We start from the raw sequence: 19,935 nt of genomic DNA, 5'->3' as shown, positions 1-19,935 counted from the left end.
CCCAACATTCCTGGCAGTCCTGTTTGCACATTGGTTAGGAACTGCTATTACAGCACAATTAAATTACACGGTTAGTAAAATGCTGCTGTTTTTCAACCATTAGGTTCAGGTCAATTCAGGAACCTCACATTTTATATTAAACTAATGGGTATGTTGTGCAAAATCACACTAATTGGACAGCTAATCATTTATACTCCTTTTGAATAGATCTTGCTTCTAACAAGGAGGTTGCTGTGCTGCAACTTGAGTTAAAGTTGTTTGAACTGATTTGAACTGAGAGTCTACTACTCTCATGTAGGCTTCTGACATTGACTCAGTGATGTAGTTGCCTCAACAATAATGTCATCTAGAGTTAACTCAGTAGAATTTTATGGAGCATTTGCCACTAAGCATCTTCTAAAGTGTTCTTCTAACATTGCACTTTAGCTGCCATCAAGGTGAATATTCTGTTACTATGTTAACTGTGGTAACATGAACACTGAGATGGAGTTCTTTCCAGAGATTAACTCTCAGCAGCGCTGGTGAAATTGTTGAAGAACAGGACCGAAGGCCCAGTCAAAGAGGTAGTTTTGAGAGAATTTTGATGATGGCAGAGGAAGTTTGGGATAGAATTAACCAGATATTGTTGAACTGATATGAAACCAACAGTGTAGCAAGGAAAACGACGTTGGGAAACTAGATTTGGAAAAGTCGAAGATGACATGTAGGTTCAGACCTATCGTAGATAGGGGACATCAGAAGGTTGTGAGGGTTTAATTACATTGTAATTGAAAGAAGATTGAGCAGATCAGTGTATTGGGATGGTGTGCAGCCTGGAATAGAATTTGAGTGATTAAGTTTTTTAGTTAAACTGTAGTCAATGAAGCATGAAACAAGAGAGATTGTAATGCAGAGGACTTTTCCAGAAAATGAAGCATGTGAATGAAATTGCTTTAGGACTGAGTTATAACCTGAACTGGCAAGCCAACTACCTACTTTATTTGGCATCTTTCAAATGTCAACCTTTTGTGAAGAGGATATTGGTTTCTGAAATTAGCCTTACTGAAATCATTTGTAAAAAGACATCTAATTTCTACCCTGGTGTGTTTTGATATTGTAAAGCACCAATCCTGCTGTCAGGTTGTCTCCAAGTTGTAGTCGCAGTTTTGTATACAGAGATAGCATCCAATTTACACATAACAAAGTCTCCAAAAAGCAAATAAGATAAATAGTCAGTTAATCTGCATTGTGATGCCGGTTATTAGTAGACTGTTAGACACAGAAACATCCAAACATCCATCTAAACTGTGTCTTCGGTCAACATCCAAAAAGATGAGACTTCCAATCATAGATTTTGTGCTCAAGTCTATGAAGCAGCAGGTACTTAAAACTCTAATCCAAGAAAATACTACTTGCACTATAAGCAACAATGAATACTGAGTTTAATCAAGCCTGAAGATGATGACAATCTTAACGACTGTGTACATTCTCCTTACTTGAGCACCTGTACACCTCCATCCCCCATCACAAAGGACTCAAAGCCCTCCGCTTCTTCCTTTCCCGTCGAACCAACCAGTACCCTTCCACTGACACCCTCCTTCGACTGACTGAACTGGTCCTCACCCTCAACAACTTCTCTTTCCAATACTCCCACTTCCTCCAAACCAAAGGAGTAGCCATGGGCAACCGCATGGGCCGCAGCTATGCCTGCCTCTTCGTAGGATATGTGGAACAGTCCATCTTCCGCAGCTACACTGGCACCACCCCCCAACCTTTTCCTCCGCTACATCGATGATTGTATCGGCGCTACCTCGTGCTGCCATGAGGAGGTTGAACAGTTCATCCACTTTACCAACACCTTCCACCCCGACCTCAAATTCACCTGGACCATCTCAGACTCCTCCCTCCCTTTCCTAGACCTTTCCATTTCTATCTCGGGCGACCGAATCAACACGGACATTTACTATAAACTGACCGACTCCCACAGCTACCTAGACTACGCCTCATCTCACCCTGCCCCCTGTAAAAATGCCATCCCATATTCCCAATTCCTTCGTCTCCGCCGCATCTGCTCCCAGGAGGACCAGTTCCAATACCGTACAACCCAGATGGCCTCCTTCATCAACGACCGCAATGTCCCCCCAGACGTGAACGACGATGTTCTCCACCACATCTCCTCCACTACCCGCTCCTCTGCCCTTGAGCCCCGCCCCTCCAATCGCTACCAGGACAGAACCCCACTGGTCCTCACCTACCACCCCACCAACCCCCATATACATCGTATCATCCGTTGTCATTTCCGCCACCTCCAAACGGACCCCACCACCAGGGATATATTTCCCTCCCCTCCCCTATCAGCGTTCCGAAAAGACCACTCCCTCCATCACTCCCTCGTCAGGTCCACACCCCCCACCAACCCAACCTCCACTCCCGGCACCTTCCCCTGCAACCGCAAGAAATGTAAAACTTGCGCCCACACCTCCCCCCTTACTTCCCTCCAAGGCCCCAAGAGATCCTTCCATATTCGCCACAAATTCACCTGCACCTCCACACACATCATTTATTGCATCTGCTGCACCCGATGTGGCCTCCTCTATTTAGGGGAGACAGGCCACCTACTTGCGGAACGTTTGAGAGAACACCTCTGGGACACCCGGACCAACCAACCCAACCACCCCGTGGCTCAACACTTCAACTCCCCCTCCCACTCCACCAAGGACATGCAGGTCCTTGGACTCCTCCATTGCCAGACCATAGCAACATGACGGTTGGAGGAAGAGCGCCTCATCTTCTGCCTAGGAACCCTCCAACCACAAGGGATGAACTCAGATTTCTCTAGTTTCCTCATTTCCCCTCCCCCCACCCTGTCTCAGTCAAATCTCTCGAACTCAGCACTGCCTTCTTAACCTGCAATCTTCTTCCTGACCTCTCCGTCCCCACCCCCACTCCGGCCTATCACCCTCACCTTGACCTCCTTCCACGTATCGCATATCCAACACCCCTCCTCCAAGTCCCTCCTCCCTACCTTTTATCTTAGCCTGCTGGACACACTTTCCTCATTCCTGAAGAAGGGCTCATGCCCACTATGTCAATTCTCCTACTCATTGGATGCTGCCTGACCTGCTGCGCTTTTCCAGCAACACATTTTCAGCATTATTCTGATAGAAGACTTCAAGTAAATGCAAGACCATTCCCAATATAAAGGATGGCAACAGAAAATGTCGGAAATACTCAGCAGTTCATGTAATGTTTTTGGAGAAGTAACAGATATAATAGCTGAATATCTTTCCACCAATGGTGGGGATGGTATGGGAACCAGGGCCACCTCTGTGGGTATTGCAGCTGTATGAGGTTCTTGGCTGTAAGGATCCCAAAGGAAGTTACACCTTTATTGAGGTTGTGCTGCCAGAAAGTTCTTTGCTTTGGGGAATACTCTGAGTGCTCAACTGGCTTCACCATTTAATGGAAGACAATAAGCAGGAGCAAAGAGATAAGGTGTCGGCTGATATTACCTATTTGGATTCACTGCAACACTCTGCGTTTTCCAGGCTAAATGAAGATTTTGGTAATGACTGAGGAGCAATGACTTCAGAGGCTGAGGTTGACCAGAAGTGCATTTGTAAAGGATGGCTACTTGCTTGAGCAGTACCGTCACACTTCAGATACCTAGGTGTGGCGGTGTGTTTGTTAGGTAATCATCGATTCTTGCACTACTTGAGAACCTTAAGTGGCCTGTAAGCTTTATTTTACCATCAGCAAGTTGTGCTGACACCATGTGATATTGCCTCTATGTGTATCCTGGCAGCCTGGCTGCAGGAGTGGTGGAGGGAGAGTTCTGCAGGTAAAGAGATTAGTGAAGGAACTTTCTTCTCAGTGTCTAACAGAGGGACCCCAAAATGAATGAGCTGGTCCACTTGAACACACAGCCCAATCAATGCACTCTCCCCTTGTCTTGTTGAGGACTGATTGCCTGGTCCTGGAGAGGCCACCTTCTTCTTTCCAATGCTGCTTGCCCCTTGTCGTTTAGGTGAGACTGACTGCTGGCTCTGTACTTGCCACCCCTCTTGGAGGCAGTGTTGAGACTGGAGAGCTGCTGGCCTGATTGGCTGCTTTTGCTTGGAAATGGGGCATCATCTGTCATGGAGGGTGAAAGCCCAACCTCAGGCAATTACCGGCCTGATGACCGTAACATCTCAGTATTACCTCCAGATAAAAGCTAGCCCAATGCTCAGTTGAAAGTCTTACTCTGACTTGTACAGAACCTGACCTGAAATGTTAACTTTGTTTCTGTCTCCACAGATGTTGCCTGATTGGCTGAGTATTTTTGGCAATTGCTATTCTTATTTCACATTTCCAGCATCTGCAGTATTTTGTGTTTGTCCAGTTCTATCTAGATGTTACCAGCATTTCTGAAAGTTTTTGCTTGTGAAAGACTTTAATTAGCATTGCCAAGCATTACGAACATCAAAGAACTGTAATCTGTGCTTGCTATGATAAAGTGAAATTGCTATTATAATAATCTGAGTTGAACACTGACTAATTGTTGCTAATTAAATGCTACATATTCCTGTTGTTAAGGATTGTTTTCTACATAATTATCTGTTGAGGAAGAGGCACAGCAAATTCCAGTTTTCATGCATTACCTGGAGGAAGTGGGTATTGCAGCTGTGTGAGATCCTTGGCTGTCAGGATTCCAAAGGAAGTTACAACTTCATTGAGGCGTGCTGCCAGAAAGTTCTTTGCTTTGGGGAATACTCTGAGTTCTCAACTGCCCCATCATTGAATTGGAGGCAATAAACAGGAGCAAAGAGATAAGGTGTTGGCTGAAATTTCATATTTAGATTCATCGCAAGACACTACATTTTCCAGGCTATATGAAGATTTTGATAATGACTGAAGAGCAATGACTTCAGTGGCTGAGGTTGACCAGAAGTGAATTTGTAAAGGCTGGCTACTTGCTTCAGCAGTACCTTTGCACTTCAGATGCCTAGGTGTGCCATTGTTTATTCCTTCAATGTTTATCCCTTCAGTTCTTTCTGAACCTGAGCAGCAGCATTCAACAGAATTTGATAAATTGCCATATCAAAAGTAATTGTAGAAAATAAAAGCTCATGATGTAGGAGTTAACATATTGGCATAGATAGAAGATTTGCTGGCTAACAGGAAGCATAGAGTAACAACAAATACGTCTTTTTCAGTCTGGCAGGATGTCATGAGTGTAGTGGCACAGACATGATGACTTGGGAACTTGGGGAAGTTTTAGTGATATCTTGGAGACAGTCCATATCACAGTTGTTGGATGTATTAGAATGTATGAAGGTGGATAAATCACCTGATCAGACCAGATATATCCACTGCAAGAGGCTAGAGAAGAAATTGAAGGGGCCCTGGCTGATATTTTTGCATCATCGTTAGACATGGGTGAGGTCCCTGAAGACTGGAGGGTAACAAATGTCTCCTTATTCAAGAAGGGCTGCAAGGAAAAACCTGGGAACTATAGACCAGTCAGCTTAATATCTGTGGTGGGTACATTACTTAACAAGATTCTGAGCAATAAGATATACATGCATTAGGAAAGATTGATTAGGAATAGTCATTACAGCTTTGTGCATGGGAGATCATGCCTCACAGGTTTCTTCGAGCTCTTTGATGAAGTGACCAGGAAGGTTGATGAGGGCAGGGCGGTAGACGAGGTCTATGTGAATTTCAGTAAGGCCTTTGATAAGGTTCTACATGCAGGGCCTGGAAGGTTAGATCACATGCAATCTAGGGAGGCTGGCAAATTGGATACACAATTGGCTTGATGATAGGATGCAGAGGGTAATAGTGGAAGGATGTTTGTTGGACTGGAGGCCTTTGACTAGTGGAGTGCCTAGAAGTTAGTGCTGGGCTTATTGCTGTTTGTTATCTATATCAATGATATGGATGAGAATGTACAAGGCATGACTAGTAAGTCTGCAGATGACACTAAAATAGGCAGTATTGTGGACAGTGAGGAAGATTATCAAAAAGTGCAGCAGGATCTTGGTCAGCTGGGGAAGAGGGCTGAGAAATGGCAAATGGAGTTTAATATAGATAACTGTAAGGTCTTACATTTTGGAAAGTCAAGTCAAGGTAGGAATTTCATTGTGAATAGTAGGGCCTTAGGGAGTGAAGTGGAGTAGAAGGACTTTGGAGTTCAGAAGCACAGTTCTCTGAAAGTGGAGTCACAGGTAGACAGTGCAGTGAAGAAGGCTTTTGGCACACTGGCCTTCACAGTCAGAGCATTGAATATAGAGGTTAGGAAGTTATGTTGCAGTTATACAGGATGATTGTGAGGCTGCACTTGGAATATTGTGTTCAGTTTTGATGACGGAAAGAATGCAAAAGAGATTTACAAGGATGTTGCTAGGACTGAATGGTCCGAGTTATAGCGAGGGATTGGACAAGTTAGGACTTCTTTTCTTAGAGTACAGAGATCTTATAGAAGTGTATGAGGTCATGAGAGGCATGGATAGGGTGAATGCACTCAGTCTTTTTCCCAGGGTTGGGGAATTGAGGACTAGAGGGCATCAGTTTAAGGTTAGAGGGGAAAGAATAAAAGGGAACCTGAGGGGCAACTTTTTTACACAGAGGGTAGTACGTATATGAAATGAGCTGTCAGCGGAAGTGGTTGAGATGGATACATTAACAACATTTAAAAGACATTTGAACAAACACATGGATAGGAAAAGTTTAGAAGGGTACGGGCCAAGTTCAGAGAAATGGGGTGAGCGCTGATGGACATTTTGGTCAGCATGGATCAGTTTGGGCCGAAGGAGCTGTCTCCTTGCTATAGGACTCTATGACTCTCTATGACTCTGTGACACAGTCATCAAGACCTCAACTCTTCACAACTTATATAAATGATACAGATATAGGGGTTGAAGGTATGGTAGCAAAATTTTCTGATGGCACAAAGATAGATAGGAAAGTAAGTTGTGAAGAGGACAGAAGGAGGTTATAAAGAGATGCAAATAGGCTGTGAATGGGCTAAGATCTGTCAAATGAAGTCTAATGTGGGAAAGTATGAAATTGTCCATTTTGACAAAAAAATTTTTAAAAATTATCTTAATGGTGAGAAGTTGCAAAGCTCTGAGATGCAGAGAGATCTGGGTGTCCTGGTTCTTGAATCACTGAAGGTTACGATACAGGTACAAAAGTAATCAGGAAAACTAATGGACTATCCTTGCTTATTGTAAGGAGAATTGAATGCAAGAGTGAGGAGGATCTGCTTCAGTTAGCCTGGGTATTGATGAGATTGCATCTGGAGTACTGTGTACAGCACTGGTCATCATACTTAGAAAAGGATGTTAATTGTTAGAAGCAATTCAGATAAGGTTTACTTGACAAATAACTGGAATGAGTGGATTGCTTTATGAGAAAAGGCTATGTAGGGGCTAGGCCTCTATCCTCTGGAGTGTAAAAGAGTCAGAGCTGATGTGATAGAAACTTATAATATCTTGAGAAGACATGATGTGGTAGATATTGAAAGAATGTTTTCGCTTGTGAGAGAATCTAGAACCAGGGGGTCATTCTTTAAAAGTAAAGGTTGTTCACTTAAGGCAGAGATAAGGAATTTTATTTTTCACTCAGAGGGATGTGAGTCTTTGGAATCTCCTTCCTCAAAAGATGGTAGATGCAGAATCTTTCCTGTTTTTAAGGCAGAGGTAGATAGATTATTGATTAACAAGGAGACGAAAACTTATTGGGGGCATGCAGGAATGTAAAGTTGAGAGATTAAAATTAGATCAGCCATGATCTTATTGAATCGCAGAGCAGGCTCAAAGGGCCAAATGCCCTACTCTTATTCCTCATACTTATATGTTTGTACAATTAGCCAACTTGCTGTCTTTTTCTGCCTACATAAATAAGTTGATGTTATATTCCCAGATGGCAAAATTATCTTTTTGTTTCCCACAATCAGTATCAGTATCACGACGGGGCTGCCTAATTCAACCAGGCTATTCACTTTAAATGACTAAAAAGTTCCAAAATGTAATCTATCAAACACAGTAGCTGTCAGACTGTTCTCTAATATTCAGTTTCAATGAATCACCATTATTTCTGGCAAAACGGGAGACAGGTTGAATTTATTGTGGTTGCCACCTCAACAACTCAATGTCCAAGCCCTGACTCCATCCCCTTTCTAGTCAATCAGTTGACTCTTCAGTTCCAGAGTAAATATCCAGTAATGGGACCCAAAGTGAGTGACACTTGCATATTATTCATGCAATGATGGGGTTGTCAGCTAATTGGATAGACATGTCTGTAGAATATGGCAAATCTTGTGGAAAGGATGGGCAGGAAGTCAACACCCCTGCTTTTATCTCATGGGTTTGAAGGTCCAGGCACCATCCTCAAAGGACACTTAAACATTTGCTGCAAGCCAGGTACTTTGCTGGACATCTGCCATATTGATTCTAAAACTGTATATACCACATTTTCACTTATTCGATTTCCTTACCTTTTGTCAGTTATGCAGCTTGCTACCCTGTGGAATGTTGGACTGCAGCCAGAGAGTGGCCCAATGGTTTAGTGGTCAAGAGTGTGGTGATGGAAAAGCACAGCAGGTCAGGTAGCACCAAGGAACAGGTTTTGCCCAGGTATGGCAACAGGAAGATTTCCTGTCAGACCAAATCAATCTCAATGGAGGTGACAGCCCATGTCAATGGCCGTGGGGCTAAAACAGAGGAAACTTTGTGTGTAGGAAGTGGATGAACAATCCCCTGCATGCTGCAAAGGTAAATGGCACTTGGTTTTCACCGTAGTGTGACATTCTTATGATCAGCACGTACTGCAGATGTACAAGATACATCCTGCCACTGGAACATCAAGCAGAGTTGCTAGAGATGATGAACAGACCAAAGCAAAGGCTGAAGGGATCTTTCCACATTCTGAATGAGGTCATTGGCTGTAGCTGTGATTTTCTCCATTGAAAGAATTTCTCCATAGGATATCAAATTCCATGGAAGGTGTGGTGCCACAGAGTACACAGTGGCTCGTGCCTGCATTCCATTGCTTTAGCAACATGTACAGTGCCGAAATGACTGGACACGAGGGAAAAGAGGCATCTGAACCTTCTCCAGGTGTTCCTTCCCCTCAACGAAGTATCGCCAGGAAGCAATAGGAAGGAGGTGCTCAGCAAAGCAAGGAAGGCTCCAAACCAAGTCTCCAGCAAGGTTCTTCATCCCAGGACGTTCCAAAGCTGCCTTGCCATTCCATCTCCCTTCTGCCAGTCAGTCCAGTGCCTCCAGCAGGTTAAACCGAGGACCGTGTGCCTGTCTTTGTTCAGGAGATCCTTGTTAGGCTGGAATGCTCGAAGTCTTGATCCACCGGAGTGATGCTAAGGTCACCTTTGTAATCAGGGCATTCAAATCAGCTTGCTTCTCCTTGGGCAGGTCCCGTCAGACTGGAAGACAGCAAATGACATGCCGTGGTTTAAAAAAAGGGTACAGGCAAAAGGCAGGTAAATGTAGGCCAGTTAGCTTAGCATCTGTAATTGGGAAAATGCTGGAGGCTATCGTTAAAGAAGAAATAGTGAGACATCTGGATGGAAAGGGTTCCATCAGGCAGACGCAGCATGGATTCAGGAAGGGAAGGTCATATTTGACAAACTTACTAGAGTTATTTGCGGATGTAACAAGCATGTTAGTTAGAGGGGAACTGATGGATGTTGAATACTTGGATTGCCAGAATGCGTTTGATAAGGTGCTGCATGAAAGACTCATCTGTAAGAGAAGAATGCATGGCGTTGTGGGGAATATACTAACATGGATAGAGGACTGGTTAATCAATAGAAAGCAGAGAGTTAGGATAAATGGGTGTTTCTGGTTGGAGATCAGTAGTGAGCGAGGTGCCACACGGGTCGATGCTGGGCTCACAACTGTTCATGACATATGTAAATGATTTGGAAGAGGAGACCAAGTGTAACATTTGCAAGTTTGCCGATGCCACTAAATTGAGTGGAAAGGCAAATTATGCAGAGGATATGGAGGGTCTACAGATAGATTTAGATGGGTTAAGTGAGTGGACAAGGGTCTGGCAGATCGAGACAACATTGGTAAATGTGATGTTATCCACTTTGGAAGTTAAAAATAATAGTTCAGAGTATTATTTAAATGGTGAAAGATTGCAGCATGCTGTTGTGCAGAGGGACTTAGGAGTGCTCGTACATGAATTTCTGAAAGTTAATTTGCAGGTGCAACAGGTGATCAGGAAGTCAAGCAGAATATTGGCTTTTATTGTGAGAGGGATTGAATTTAGGAGCAGGCAGATTATGCTGCAATTGTACAAGGTGTTGGTGAGGCCGCACCCGGAGTACTGTGCGCAATTCGGGCCTCCTTACTTGAGAAAGGATATACTGGCTTTGGAGGCAGTGCAAAGGAGGTTCACCAGGTTGATTCCGGAGATAAGGAGGTTGAGCCACCTGGGACTGTTCTCGCTAGAATTTAGAATGTTGAGAGGGGATCTTATCTAAACATATAAGATTATGAATGGATAGGTAAGATAGAGGCAAGCAAGTTGTTTCCGCTGTTGGGTGAGACTGGGACCAGGAAACATGGTCTCAAGATTAGGGGGAGTAGATTTAGGACAGAGATGAGGAGGAACTGCTTTTCCCAGAGAGTAGTGAATCTATGGAATTCTCTACCCAAGGAAGCTTCATTAAATATATTCAAAACACAGTTGAATGGGTTTTTGTATGGTGGGGGAATGAAGGGTTATGGGGATAATACAATTATGAGAAGCTGAAATGATGGATAGATCAGCCATGAATGGCAGAGCAGGCTCGACAGGCCAAATGGCCTACTCCTGTTTCTGTTACTATGAAACTATGTCTGGTTTTTGGGAAGTTTGTTATCATTATTGACTTCCACTTTTTTTTATTAACTGTGCAATGCATCAATGTAAATACTGGAGTGTAATAATGATGTGATGTTTCAGTGTCAGAGCTGATTGTTATCATTGTCAGGAGTGCTGGTCCTCATACAGCTCCATTATGGTTTGTTCCCTTCACTGGAATTCTAGTTCGGTGTGGCTTTCTTTCCCATGTGATTGTGTAGTTTTCACAGTATATATTGCATAATTTGACTAACTATGTCTGAATTTGTGCTTCTTTTCTAACAGTTGTTAAAGAAGAGCTGTATCACAGGTAAGACAATCTGACAAGTTTTTTTAAAGCTGTCCTTTTAACTTTGATAAATTGTTGATTTTCCTGAGCTTGTTATTTTTAAAAAAATCATTTTAAGTTTTTACTGGACCAGATGTCTTAAAAATGAAAATACTGAATTGAAGTTGTAAATTGGGCAGAACCTTCAGGTGACAACAGCAGAACGTGTTCAAATGTTTGTTGCTTGTGCACATCGGGAACCTGCAGAGTTCCTGACCCAGACACATATGCAGAATTGACCTTGGAAGTTTAAAATTATGACTTGCACTACCTGAGACACAATGAGATCATGTTCAAAACTGAGCTGCGTTTTGAATTCTTGGGCTCTGTACCTACACAGATATTTACCCAACTCTTCAAACACTTAATCATACAAAGAGTGGTAGCTGTTTGGGACCCTCTTCCAAAAATGACAGTTGATGCTAGATCAGTTATTGAATTTAGAATCCCTGCAACATGAAAACAGGCCCTTCGGTCCTACAAGTCCACAGCGACCCTCCAAAGAGTGTCCCACCCAAACCCATTTCTCTATATTTACCCCTAATCTACATATCCCTGAACACTATGGGCAACTTACCTAACCTACACATCTTTGGAATGTGGGAGGAAACTGGATCACTCATAGACACGGGGAGAATGTGCAAACTCCACACAGACAATCACCCAAGGTTGGAATCGAACCTGAGTACCTGGTGCTGTGAGGCTGAAGTGCTAACCATTAATCCACCGTTCTGCCCTGAGAAAGATAATTTAAATCTGAGAAAAGATAATTTTTTGTTCACCAAAGGTATTGAGGGATATGGGGCAAGGGTAGATACACAGAGTTGGGCCACAAATCACAATGAATGGCAGAACACGTTTGAGGGGCTGAATGGATTACTCCTTTTCTTATATTCTTATATTCCTAAAAGTGTCAGACAGTGATGAACGGCAGAGGGAAAATAGAAAAAGCGTTTAAAAAATCCCTTCCAACCCTAACATTGCTTACCCTCTCCTCCTCCTACAAGACTGCAAATACGTTCTGGCACCTAATGCTTATTCCCTCCATCCTGTCCCCAAAACTGCCAGCACCTTCCACAACATTGATACTGATCAATCTCTTCCCTGACCCTGCTCACCCACTCCTGCGACTTGACCCTGCTCATTGTTTCCTCTTCCTCCTGAAACACTGTTTATCCCTCACCTCTCACTTAACCCTGATAATGTTCATTCATTGCTACATCCTCAACACTACTCATTCCCAGCTACACCTCCTCAGCACCTGGGAACTGATCAACGCTTCTCTCATTCCCTCCCTCAACTTCTTCTGCACCCCTTACACTATCCATGCTCTCCTGGAGCCTCATTACTCACCCTAACAATAACCACCTCCATTCCCACAATTTGTAGTTGTATGAAGGGTTTGATAAATGTTGTTAAAATCATTGCCAAATATTTGACTGCACATCCGTCTGATGTCCTTGACACAGCTGTCCCTCTGCTCCAACAATACTTGTCCACAGCAACCCACAGCAACCCCAAAAATGCTCATGACCCCACAGCAATTCCTATCCATCTCACCCTTCTCCTTCTTGAATTTGTGGCTGCTGTCTGGCCAATGTCAGAAGTCTCAGTATTGCCAGAGATTTAAGCATGATCAGCCTTACAGAGGGTGGGGTGCTGAAAGGGGAATGAGCATTGTTCAGTGTTAAATGGATAAGTTTCCATCGGCTTGCTGATAGCGTACTGCTCTTACTATCTGCCACCTCCCTCAAACACAGGAACAAATGAGGACTAAGCATAACTAATAAATATATAGATATACATTAACAGTTCTTGGCCCTTTTATATAGCTCTTCCAGTTAACAGTTTTAATTCAACCAAATTGGCTTTTCTATTAATATATGTGCTCACTGTTTACAGAAAGAGTTTTTTTTAAGGAAATAGAGAAGTAGGTTTGGTGTGAAAAGTATATGATGAAATTGGGAGATTCTGCAAGAGTCAAAGTTGATGAGCCACATGAGTATAAATAAGTGGTAAAACTATGTGATCAATCCAGTCATAATTCACCGCATTCAGCTTGTTTTCTTAATATATTGTAGGTCACCAGCATATTATACACAAGCACACCAAGTATCAGGTAATATTCAATGCAATATTTAAGAATTAAATATAATTATGTGAATGAACTCAACTAAGAACTTTTGTACATGCAAATCGAACTGCCAAATATCTATAATTAAACGTACAACTGACTATATTACCATTCTGGTCACTACAAATAATCTCTGTGATAGACTTTGACTTTACTATCTCAGCACAAAACAAACAGTACAAAATATCGTAAAGGACAATATTACAACAATAATGGAATTGTCTCTGTTTTCAGGGGACTGAATTCAATGAAGCAAAGAAACACAGGAGAAATTTGATCATAGTTTCCAAATTCTGACCAATTCTGATCATATTGGGAGAAACATTTATTTTTTAGGCTTTTTAGTTTGTTTTCATTCAGATGTGATGAATGGAAACCAATTTGAATTGTTATTAAAAGAGTGAGGGAAGAGGGTAGAAAAACAAATTTACGCAAAGAACAGTGCAGGATGCTTTGTCATATGAATCATTGAGATAGAGACTTAAATATTTTAAGGGAAGAGTAGATTGGAAGTCAGAAACCTCCAAGGATGTGAGAACAGGTCAGTGAGATTCATTTTAGCAAAGAACTGACAGGAACATAATAGACAAAAATAAGTTTGTGTTATGAAATTGATTTTAATAATTCTCAAACTGTTCGCTGCGGTAAAACATTTCTGTTTTTTTTAAAATACTGCTTTACAAATAAATTATTTCTCTGCTAAACTGTTGAATTTATAATTGAACTGAACAATGCATCAGATGTCATTCTCTTCAGTTCTTTGGAATGGAACAACTTTGTAAGAGGCGTCTATTGTAGACACATTTTGAAAATACTGCTATGACTAAAGGAGACAAATTAAAAAGATTTGTTTTTCAATTTGTAGTTGTATGAAGGGTTTGATAAATGTTGTTAAAATCATTGCCAAATATTTGACTCATCATACGGGTTCACAGACAATGAGAGATAAGTGTTTATTAGCTTGGAGGACACCACTCCACAACATGCATGGATGGGTATATGAAGGGAAGAAAGCAATCCTGCATGAAGATTCACAGTTGATGTGGATATTAAACCCACTATGGCATTATTATGGTTCAGATGAACAATCACCAATTGTGTGCTCTCTCTCCCACTGTCCTCATCCCTGACCCCGATCATGAGGTGATCTTGCTGGAAACAGACTAAGAACCTGTGGAAACGTGTACAAATTACTGAATATACTGGGTTAAATCTGTCTTGCTGGTTTTCAGAGATGGTCTCAGATATTTGTTCCAAATTATTCTGAGTTTGTTCCTCCAAATGAGAATACAGGTATAAAAATGAGCTATGGAAGAGTGAGTGCGGAGTACCGTGGATCGCCATGTGTCAAAGGCAAGAATATCATTAAAGCAATGAAACATAGGCATGGGTAGAATAGGTTATATTATTATGGATTCATGGATTAAGGAGAGCAGGAACAAATGAGAGACACTTGGGAAAGGAAGTTATCTAGGCTTTATGCTGTCTGTTTCATGGTGATTGTCACAAAATGTGGGATTTTACACCAAAATCAAAGGAAGATATTAAATGAGTCTGCTCTAATAAGGTTGGGTATATCAGCTAAATGGTCAGTTGGTTAGCCAGGTGGTTTGTGATATAGAATAAGGCCAACAGTGGGGTTTCAATTCCGACAATGGCCGAGGTTATCATGAAGGATTCACCTCAACCTATGTTGACCCTCAAGTTAAGCCATCACCAGTTGTCTCTTTTGAATGAGAGAGCCACCCCATTGTGTGGTATGACTATGGTGATTTTTACCTTTACCTTTAATGATAGACTGCTCTCAGAGGTTACATTTTCCATCATATTATTTCATTACTAAGGGGTCAGTGAATCTATTTATATTTTAAGTCTGTTATTTAAGGAGCCCAATTAAATATAGAATGGTTTATTTCCTTCCTTCACTTCAAAGCATTGTACATATTTACTTCATAAAGTGTTTTTTCTCCTGCTATTCTACAGCCAGCCATCCTACTCTGTTAATGCAAGTGCCTAAGGCCTATAGCAGCCATTCTCCCCTTTCCTTATAGCAGACTATCAGCAGAGGTAGAATCTTTCCTATAAAGTGAATGAAGCTGACCTCAAGAAATTAATTAAGATGAATAGGTTAGATTAGGAGAAAGTCTGCTACGTTTATGCAGAGCTACTGCTGCAAAAAATATTGTATTTTCTTCTAATGACTACTTTCTCATCAACTTTATCCTTAACCTTTTGTCAGTCTTGGAATTCTGGCCTTTTGTATTGGGTACATTGTAATCTTTTTACTTGTTCCATCTCAGATGAGTTAAAAGTAGGGTGGGTGCACAGCATCTGCTTCAATGCCTAGAATGTGACCAGTAGGTTTATTTGTAATCACAAGCTTTTGGAGCATAGCCCCTTCATCAGGTGAAGTGAGGGAGAATCACACAGACACAGAATTTATAGGCAGAGAGATCAAGGGCAGAGAGAGTAAAAGGTCATACAAATGATGTGATTGGAGTGTAAAATAATAAGTCTCTGCAGGTGATTAAAAATGTCAGATTGTGTGAGTAAAATGTCAATAGCTGAATAACAGATGAAGGGATGACCTATAATCCAATTAAATTACATAATTACATAACATTAAAAATAAGGTGGTGCTGGAAACAAACCAAATGACTGATAAAGCATGATAGCTTTAAGAGTCGCATGCCAAGCATCTAACTAATGAGTAATCCAAAACTGTACAAACTAATAAAGGTAGAGGGATCATAAACAATTTATCAAGGTGATGGTGTTAAACCAGGACAGTAAGGAAGATTTTATAGACCCTCGGCATGCAACCTGCCCTCCCATCACCATGTCCTGCATGACTGACTGTGATGTCCCTCACCATCGTCATGCAACCCCAGCAGTAGCCACAACTCCCAGTGGCACCTCTGTGTTTCCAGCCCTTTAGTTGGTCAGCAGCTCTTGAGTGGCTTGTGACCATCACCATTAAGGGTGGTAGCCTGTTGCTGACAAGATACACTCCAAGTCCTGCAAACCATTACCAGAATGGGTTTTGTGAGATTCCTGCTGCTCCTACTAAACCCAGCCTAGTGCTTCTAAATGGACACAAAATTATTTGTTTGCACCTTAAAAGTCCTTGGATATTATTTCTGTTTTAATAAATAAACTGCATTCATGAAAATAGCAATTCTTCCAGCTGGTTCCAGTTTCAACGTTCTGCTAGACTCTCTTCACCCACTTCACAAAAACATAACCACATCATGATCATAATAATTTAATGTCACAGTTGAACTAGTAGGTAAGCCAGTCAAGCGAGTTCATGGTCACAGTTCACAGCCACCAATACAGTACAGTCTGCTGCACCCAATACTGTATGTAAATTAGACGTAAGTAAATTCAGGATTTTTGGTTCCCAGTATAGTTTGCTCAACACAGCAGCTGGTGGTCCTTTTTCCCCTTTGAATTAACTTTATTTTTTATTCCCAGCCTCTGCATACTCCTAGTGTGAGTCAGTACCGTCATAAAGAACAGACATTTTTAAAAAAAATTTAAGATGCTTGTAACATCTTGTCCTTTCTCACAGACCATGTAAGTCAAGCATGAGTTGCTAATCTTCGATTAAATATTTGACTAGGCCTACACCTATTTAACATCTTAATCTTTGATATTTAGTTACAGATCAAGAGTTTATTGCTTTTTGTTTACTGATTGCAACATGTCATTGTATGAAAAACTGCTCCATAATTCTAAATTGGGCTTAATTAATCTCCAAATTAAAGGCTAGGCACAATTTCAAACATGCCTTTTCTTTGGCAGATGATGATGGGAAGTACTTTATGATAGCGAGATGGAAATGGTGTACAGGGATATAGGGAATAGGCAGGAGATTGGCATTATGTCATAGAATTGGCATTGACACTGTGGGCTAAATGGCCTCCTTTTGCACCATAACAATTAGGTGATTCTGAAATTAAAACATGGACCAGTGGTGCCCACACTTCCCCTAATCATGCTCATTACTTCCACTTCAGACAAAAGCTTCAAATGATGTCACTGGTTCCTCAGGAAGCCGATTTATATGCATTGTTGACTAAGCCAGCTTTTATTGCCCATCACTAATAGCAGTTTCAGTAGAAACAACTCTTACAGCAGTAGTACCTGCCTTTTCCTCAGCCATGCTCATCAAGGCAGAATGGACAGAGATAAAGATCCTGCTGCAATGAGGTTGGGGCCCCCAATTCAAAGCATGCAGGTCAAGATTTGACTGTCAATATTTGTGAAATCCAGTGCCTCAGAGGTCCAGGCTTTTACACCAGGTTGTTGCTAACATCCATACCTTCGGGTGGGGATGTGAGATGCCTGGAGAAACAAGAGTGTGGTGATTGTAACAAGGTCAGCCAAGTGGACTTCATAGAATATGAGTTCTGATTGGGGCTGTTAATCTGGGCCAATCAGGGAGCCCTGGCTGACAGATATAAACAGGAGTGTCAGAGCCCAGGTGTCTCTGGAGAAGGAGCACGTGGTGTCCACCAACATCCTGGAGTTGTTCAGGGAGATATAGGTGCCGCAGGGAGTGGAGTGCATTATTTCCCTCTCCAACTCTATTTTGATTTAACCCTCTGTCCTCCCCTTCACTGTTTGATCACACCACATTGCCCTTTGATGTGAAGGGCAGTGCTTGTCACTGGCCACTCGGGTATTTTCCTTTCTTCCTGGTGGTGGAAATTGAATAAAGATTCGTGCACCTTGTGTCTCTCACTGTGTATCATACCTGCACACACACACCATGGGTGCTGGGGAAAAATAAGCACTACCGCAGTTAGGCGGTAGTGTGGGGGTAAGAAAAGAATAAACAGGAAAAAAAAACAAACAGGAGTGTCAGAGCCCGGGTATCTCTGGAGAAGGAGTACGTAGTGTCCACCAACACCCTGGAGGTGTTCAGGGAGAGGTGTGCGCCACAAGGAGTGGAGTGCATTATTTCCCCCTCCAACTCTGTTTTGATTTAATCCCTGCCCTCCCCTTTACTGTTTGATCACACAGCATTGCAGTGCTTGTCACTGGCCACTTGGGTGTTTCCTTTCTTCCTGGTGGTGGAAACTTGAATAAAGACCTTTGCACTTTATGTCTTTCACTGTGTCTCACACCTGCACACACACACACACACAACATGGGTGCTGGGGGAAAAAAAACACGAGTGTCAGGGAAAAAAAAGAACAGGAGTGTCAGAGGTTCCCTTCACTTTGAGAACTGGCTCTGAGGGAGCTGGATCAGTGTTAAGGACTCTCCATGTATAAATAAAGGGTAATTTGATGACGGGATATTGGTCTTTTGGAGTTATTTCAAGGAGTAAGTGAAGTTGCAAGGTGTTCATCTATGGATTGATATTCAAATAAATGCTGGAGGGATGAGGTAGAGGCTTGGGCCCCAGCTGGAGAAGGACAAAGGGGGAGAGTTAGAGGCACAGAATTGGGGAGGCATGGGGCATGTGCTTCCGGAATGGGGTCTGGACAAGGCCTACTGTGGGGTAATTGGGAGGTGAGGCCTGCTTGAGGAGCTGAATGAGGAAGGACCACCTACTGTGGAAGGTGAGGTTTGTCCTGGGAGCAGAGTGAAGTTGGGCTTGCTTTAGGAGCAGGGATGATCGGGGTGAACAGCAGGAGGAAGGCTGTTGGGGGAGCCGGATTGAGAGGCCTCTACAGAGGCAGCTTTCTTTTTACGTGGGAGTGATAGACAGACTAAAGGAAAATTGGGAGGTCACAGAGGGAGTGGACACAAGAGGGAGCCTGTTGGGAGAGTAGAAAATTAACACAATTTATTCTGCCATGCAGGCTAGTTTATTCTAAGTTTTGTAAAGTGTTGTTTCAACAGGCAGCTGCTTCCCTTCACTTTGAAATGATGTCAGTTTGCTTTCTGTTCTTTGCACCACTTAAAGATGGCTTTCATAGGAAACTGAGCCCTTTAATTCAGAATCCTTCCTTTAACAGTTCTGCTGCCTGATCCTATGTTCAATTTTCATTGTCGGGTAACTGTGACTTATGATGTGAATGCTGTGATCCTGTTAGACAGACATGTTAAAAGCCTGTTTAAGATTTCTAGCTGCAAATAATCTTGCTGTTTCTACAGGAGCTACCTTTTAAAATTTTCATCCTTTGACAGATGCCAGAGCAAAATTCCTACTTCGCTCCTTTCTGCCCATTATGCAGTAACAAGATTCAAGAATCGCTTGGATCTGTGGTCACATTTTTGTCTCTGAGTTGGAACGTTATGGATTTAAGTCCCACTCCAGGATTTGAGAGCATTGGAACACAAGAGCAGGATGAAGTCATTCAGCTCTGTGCACTTGCACTGTCATTCCAGATCATGGCTAATCACCTCGACACCATATCCCCACATTATTCCCTTATGTCTTGATGCCATTAGTGACTAGAAATTTATTGATACTTGTTTTGAACTTACTTCATGACTGAGCTTCCCCAGCCCTCCAGACAAGAGAATTCCAAAGCTTTACCATCCTCTGAGTTAAGGAAGTCCTCCTCATGAGAGCCCTAAATGGCTTGCCTTTTATCCTGAGACTGTGTCCCCTGGTTCTAGATATCATAGATAGGGGAAACATCATTTTGCATTTACTCTGTTTATCGTTTTA

At 42.3% G+C, this 19,935-nt stretch overlaps 1 protein-coding gene across 2 annotated transcripts in view; it reads left to right on the top strand.

The window, feature by feature from the left end:
- Positions 1–19,935, top strand: part of hepacam2 (HEPACAM family member 2) — a 107,902-nt gene that overhangs the window by 73,929 nt on the left and 14,038 nt on the right. For both annotated transcript variants that reach the window (XM_072574952.1, XM_072574951.1), the window contains 2 exons: positions 11,125–11,149; positions 13,249–13,286. In XM_072574952.1, the coding sequence (XP_072431053.1) occupies positions 11,125–11,149; positions 13,249–13,286 (63 nt within the window). The remainder of the gene's footprint in view (positions 1–11,124; positions 11,150–13,248; positions 13,287–19,935) is intronic.

This window comes from Chiloscyllium punctatum, chromosome 8, assembly GCF_047496795.1.
Source record: "Chiloscyllium punctatum isolate Juve2018m chromosome 8, sChiPun1.3, whole genome shotgun sequence".
Classification (NCBI taxonomy): domain Eukaryota; kingdom Metazoa; phylum Chordata; class Chondrichthyes; order Orectolobiformes; family Hemiscylliidae; genus Chiloscyllium; species Chiloscyllium punctatum.
Note: the sequence above shows the minus strand (reverse complement) of the source record. Positions and strands in the feature narration are given on the sequence as shown.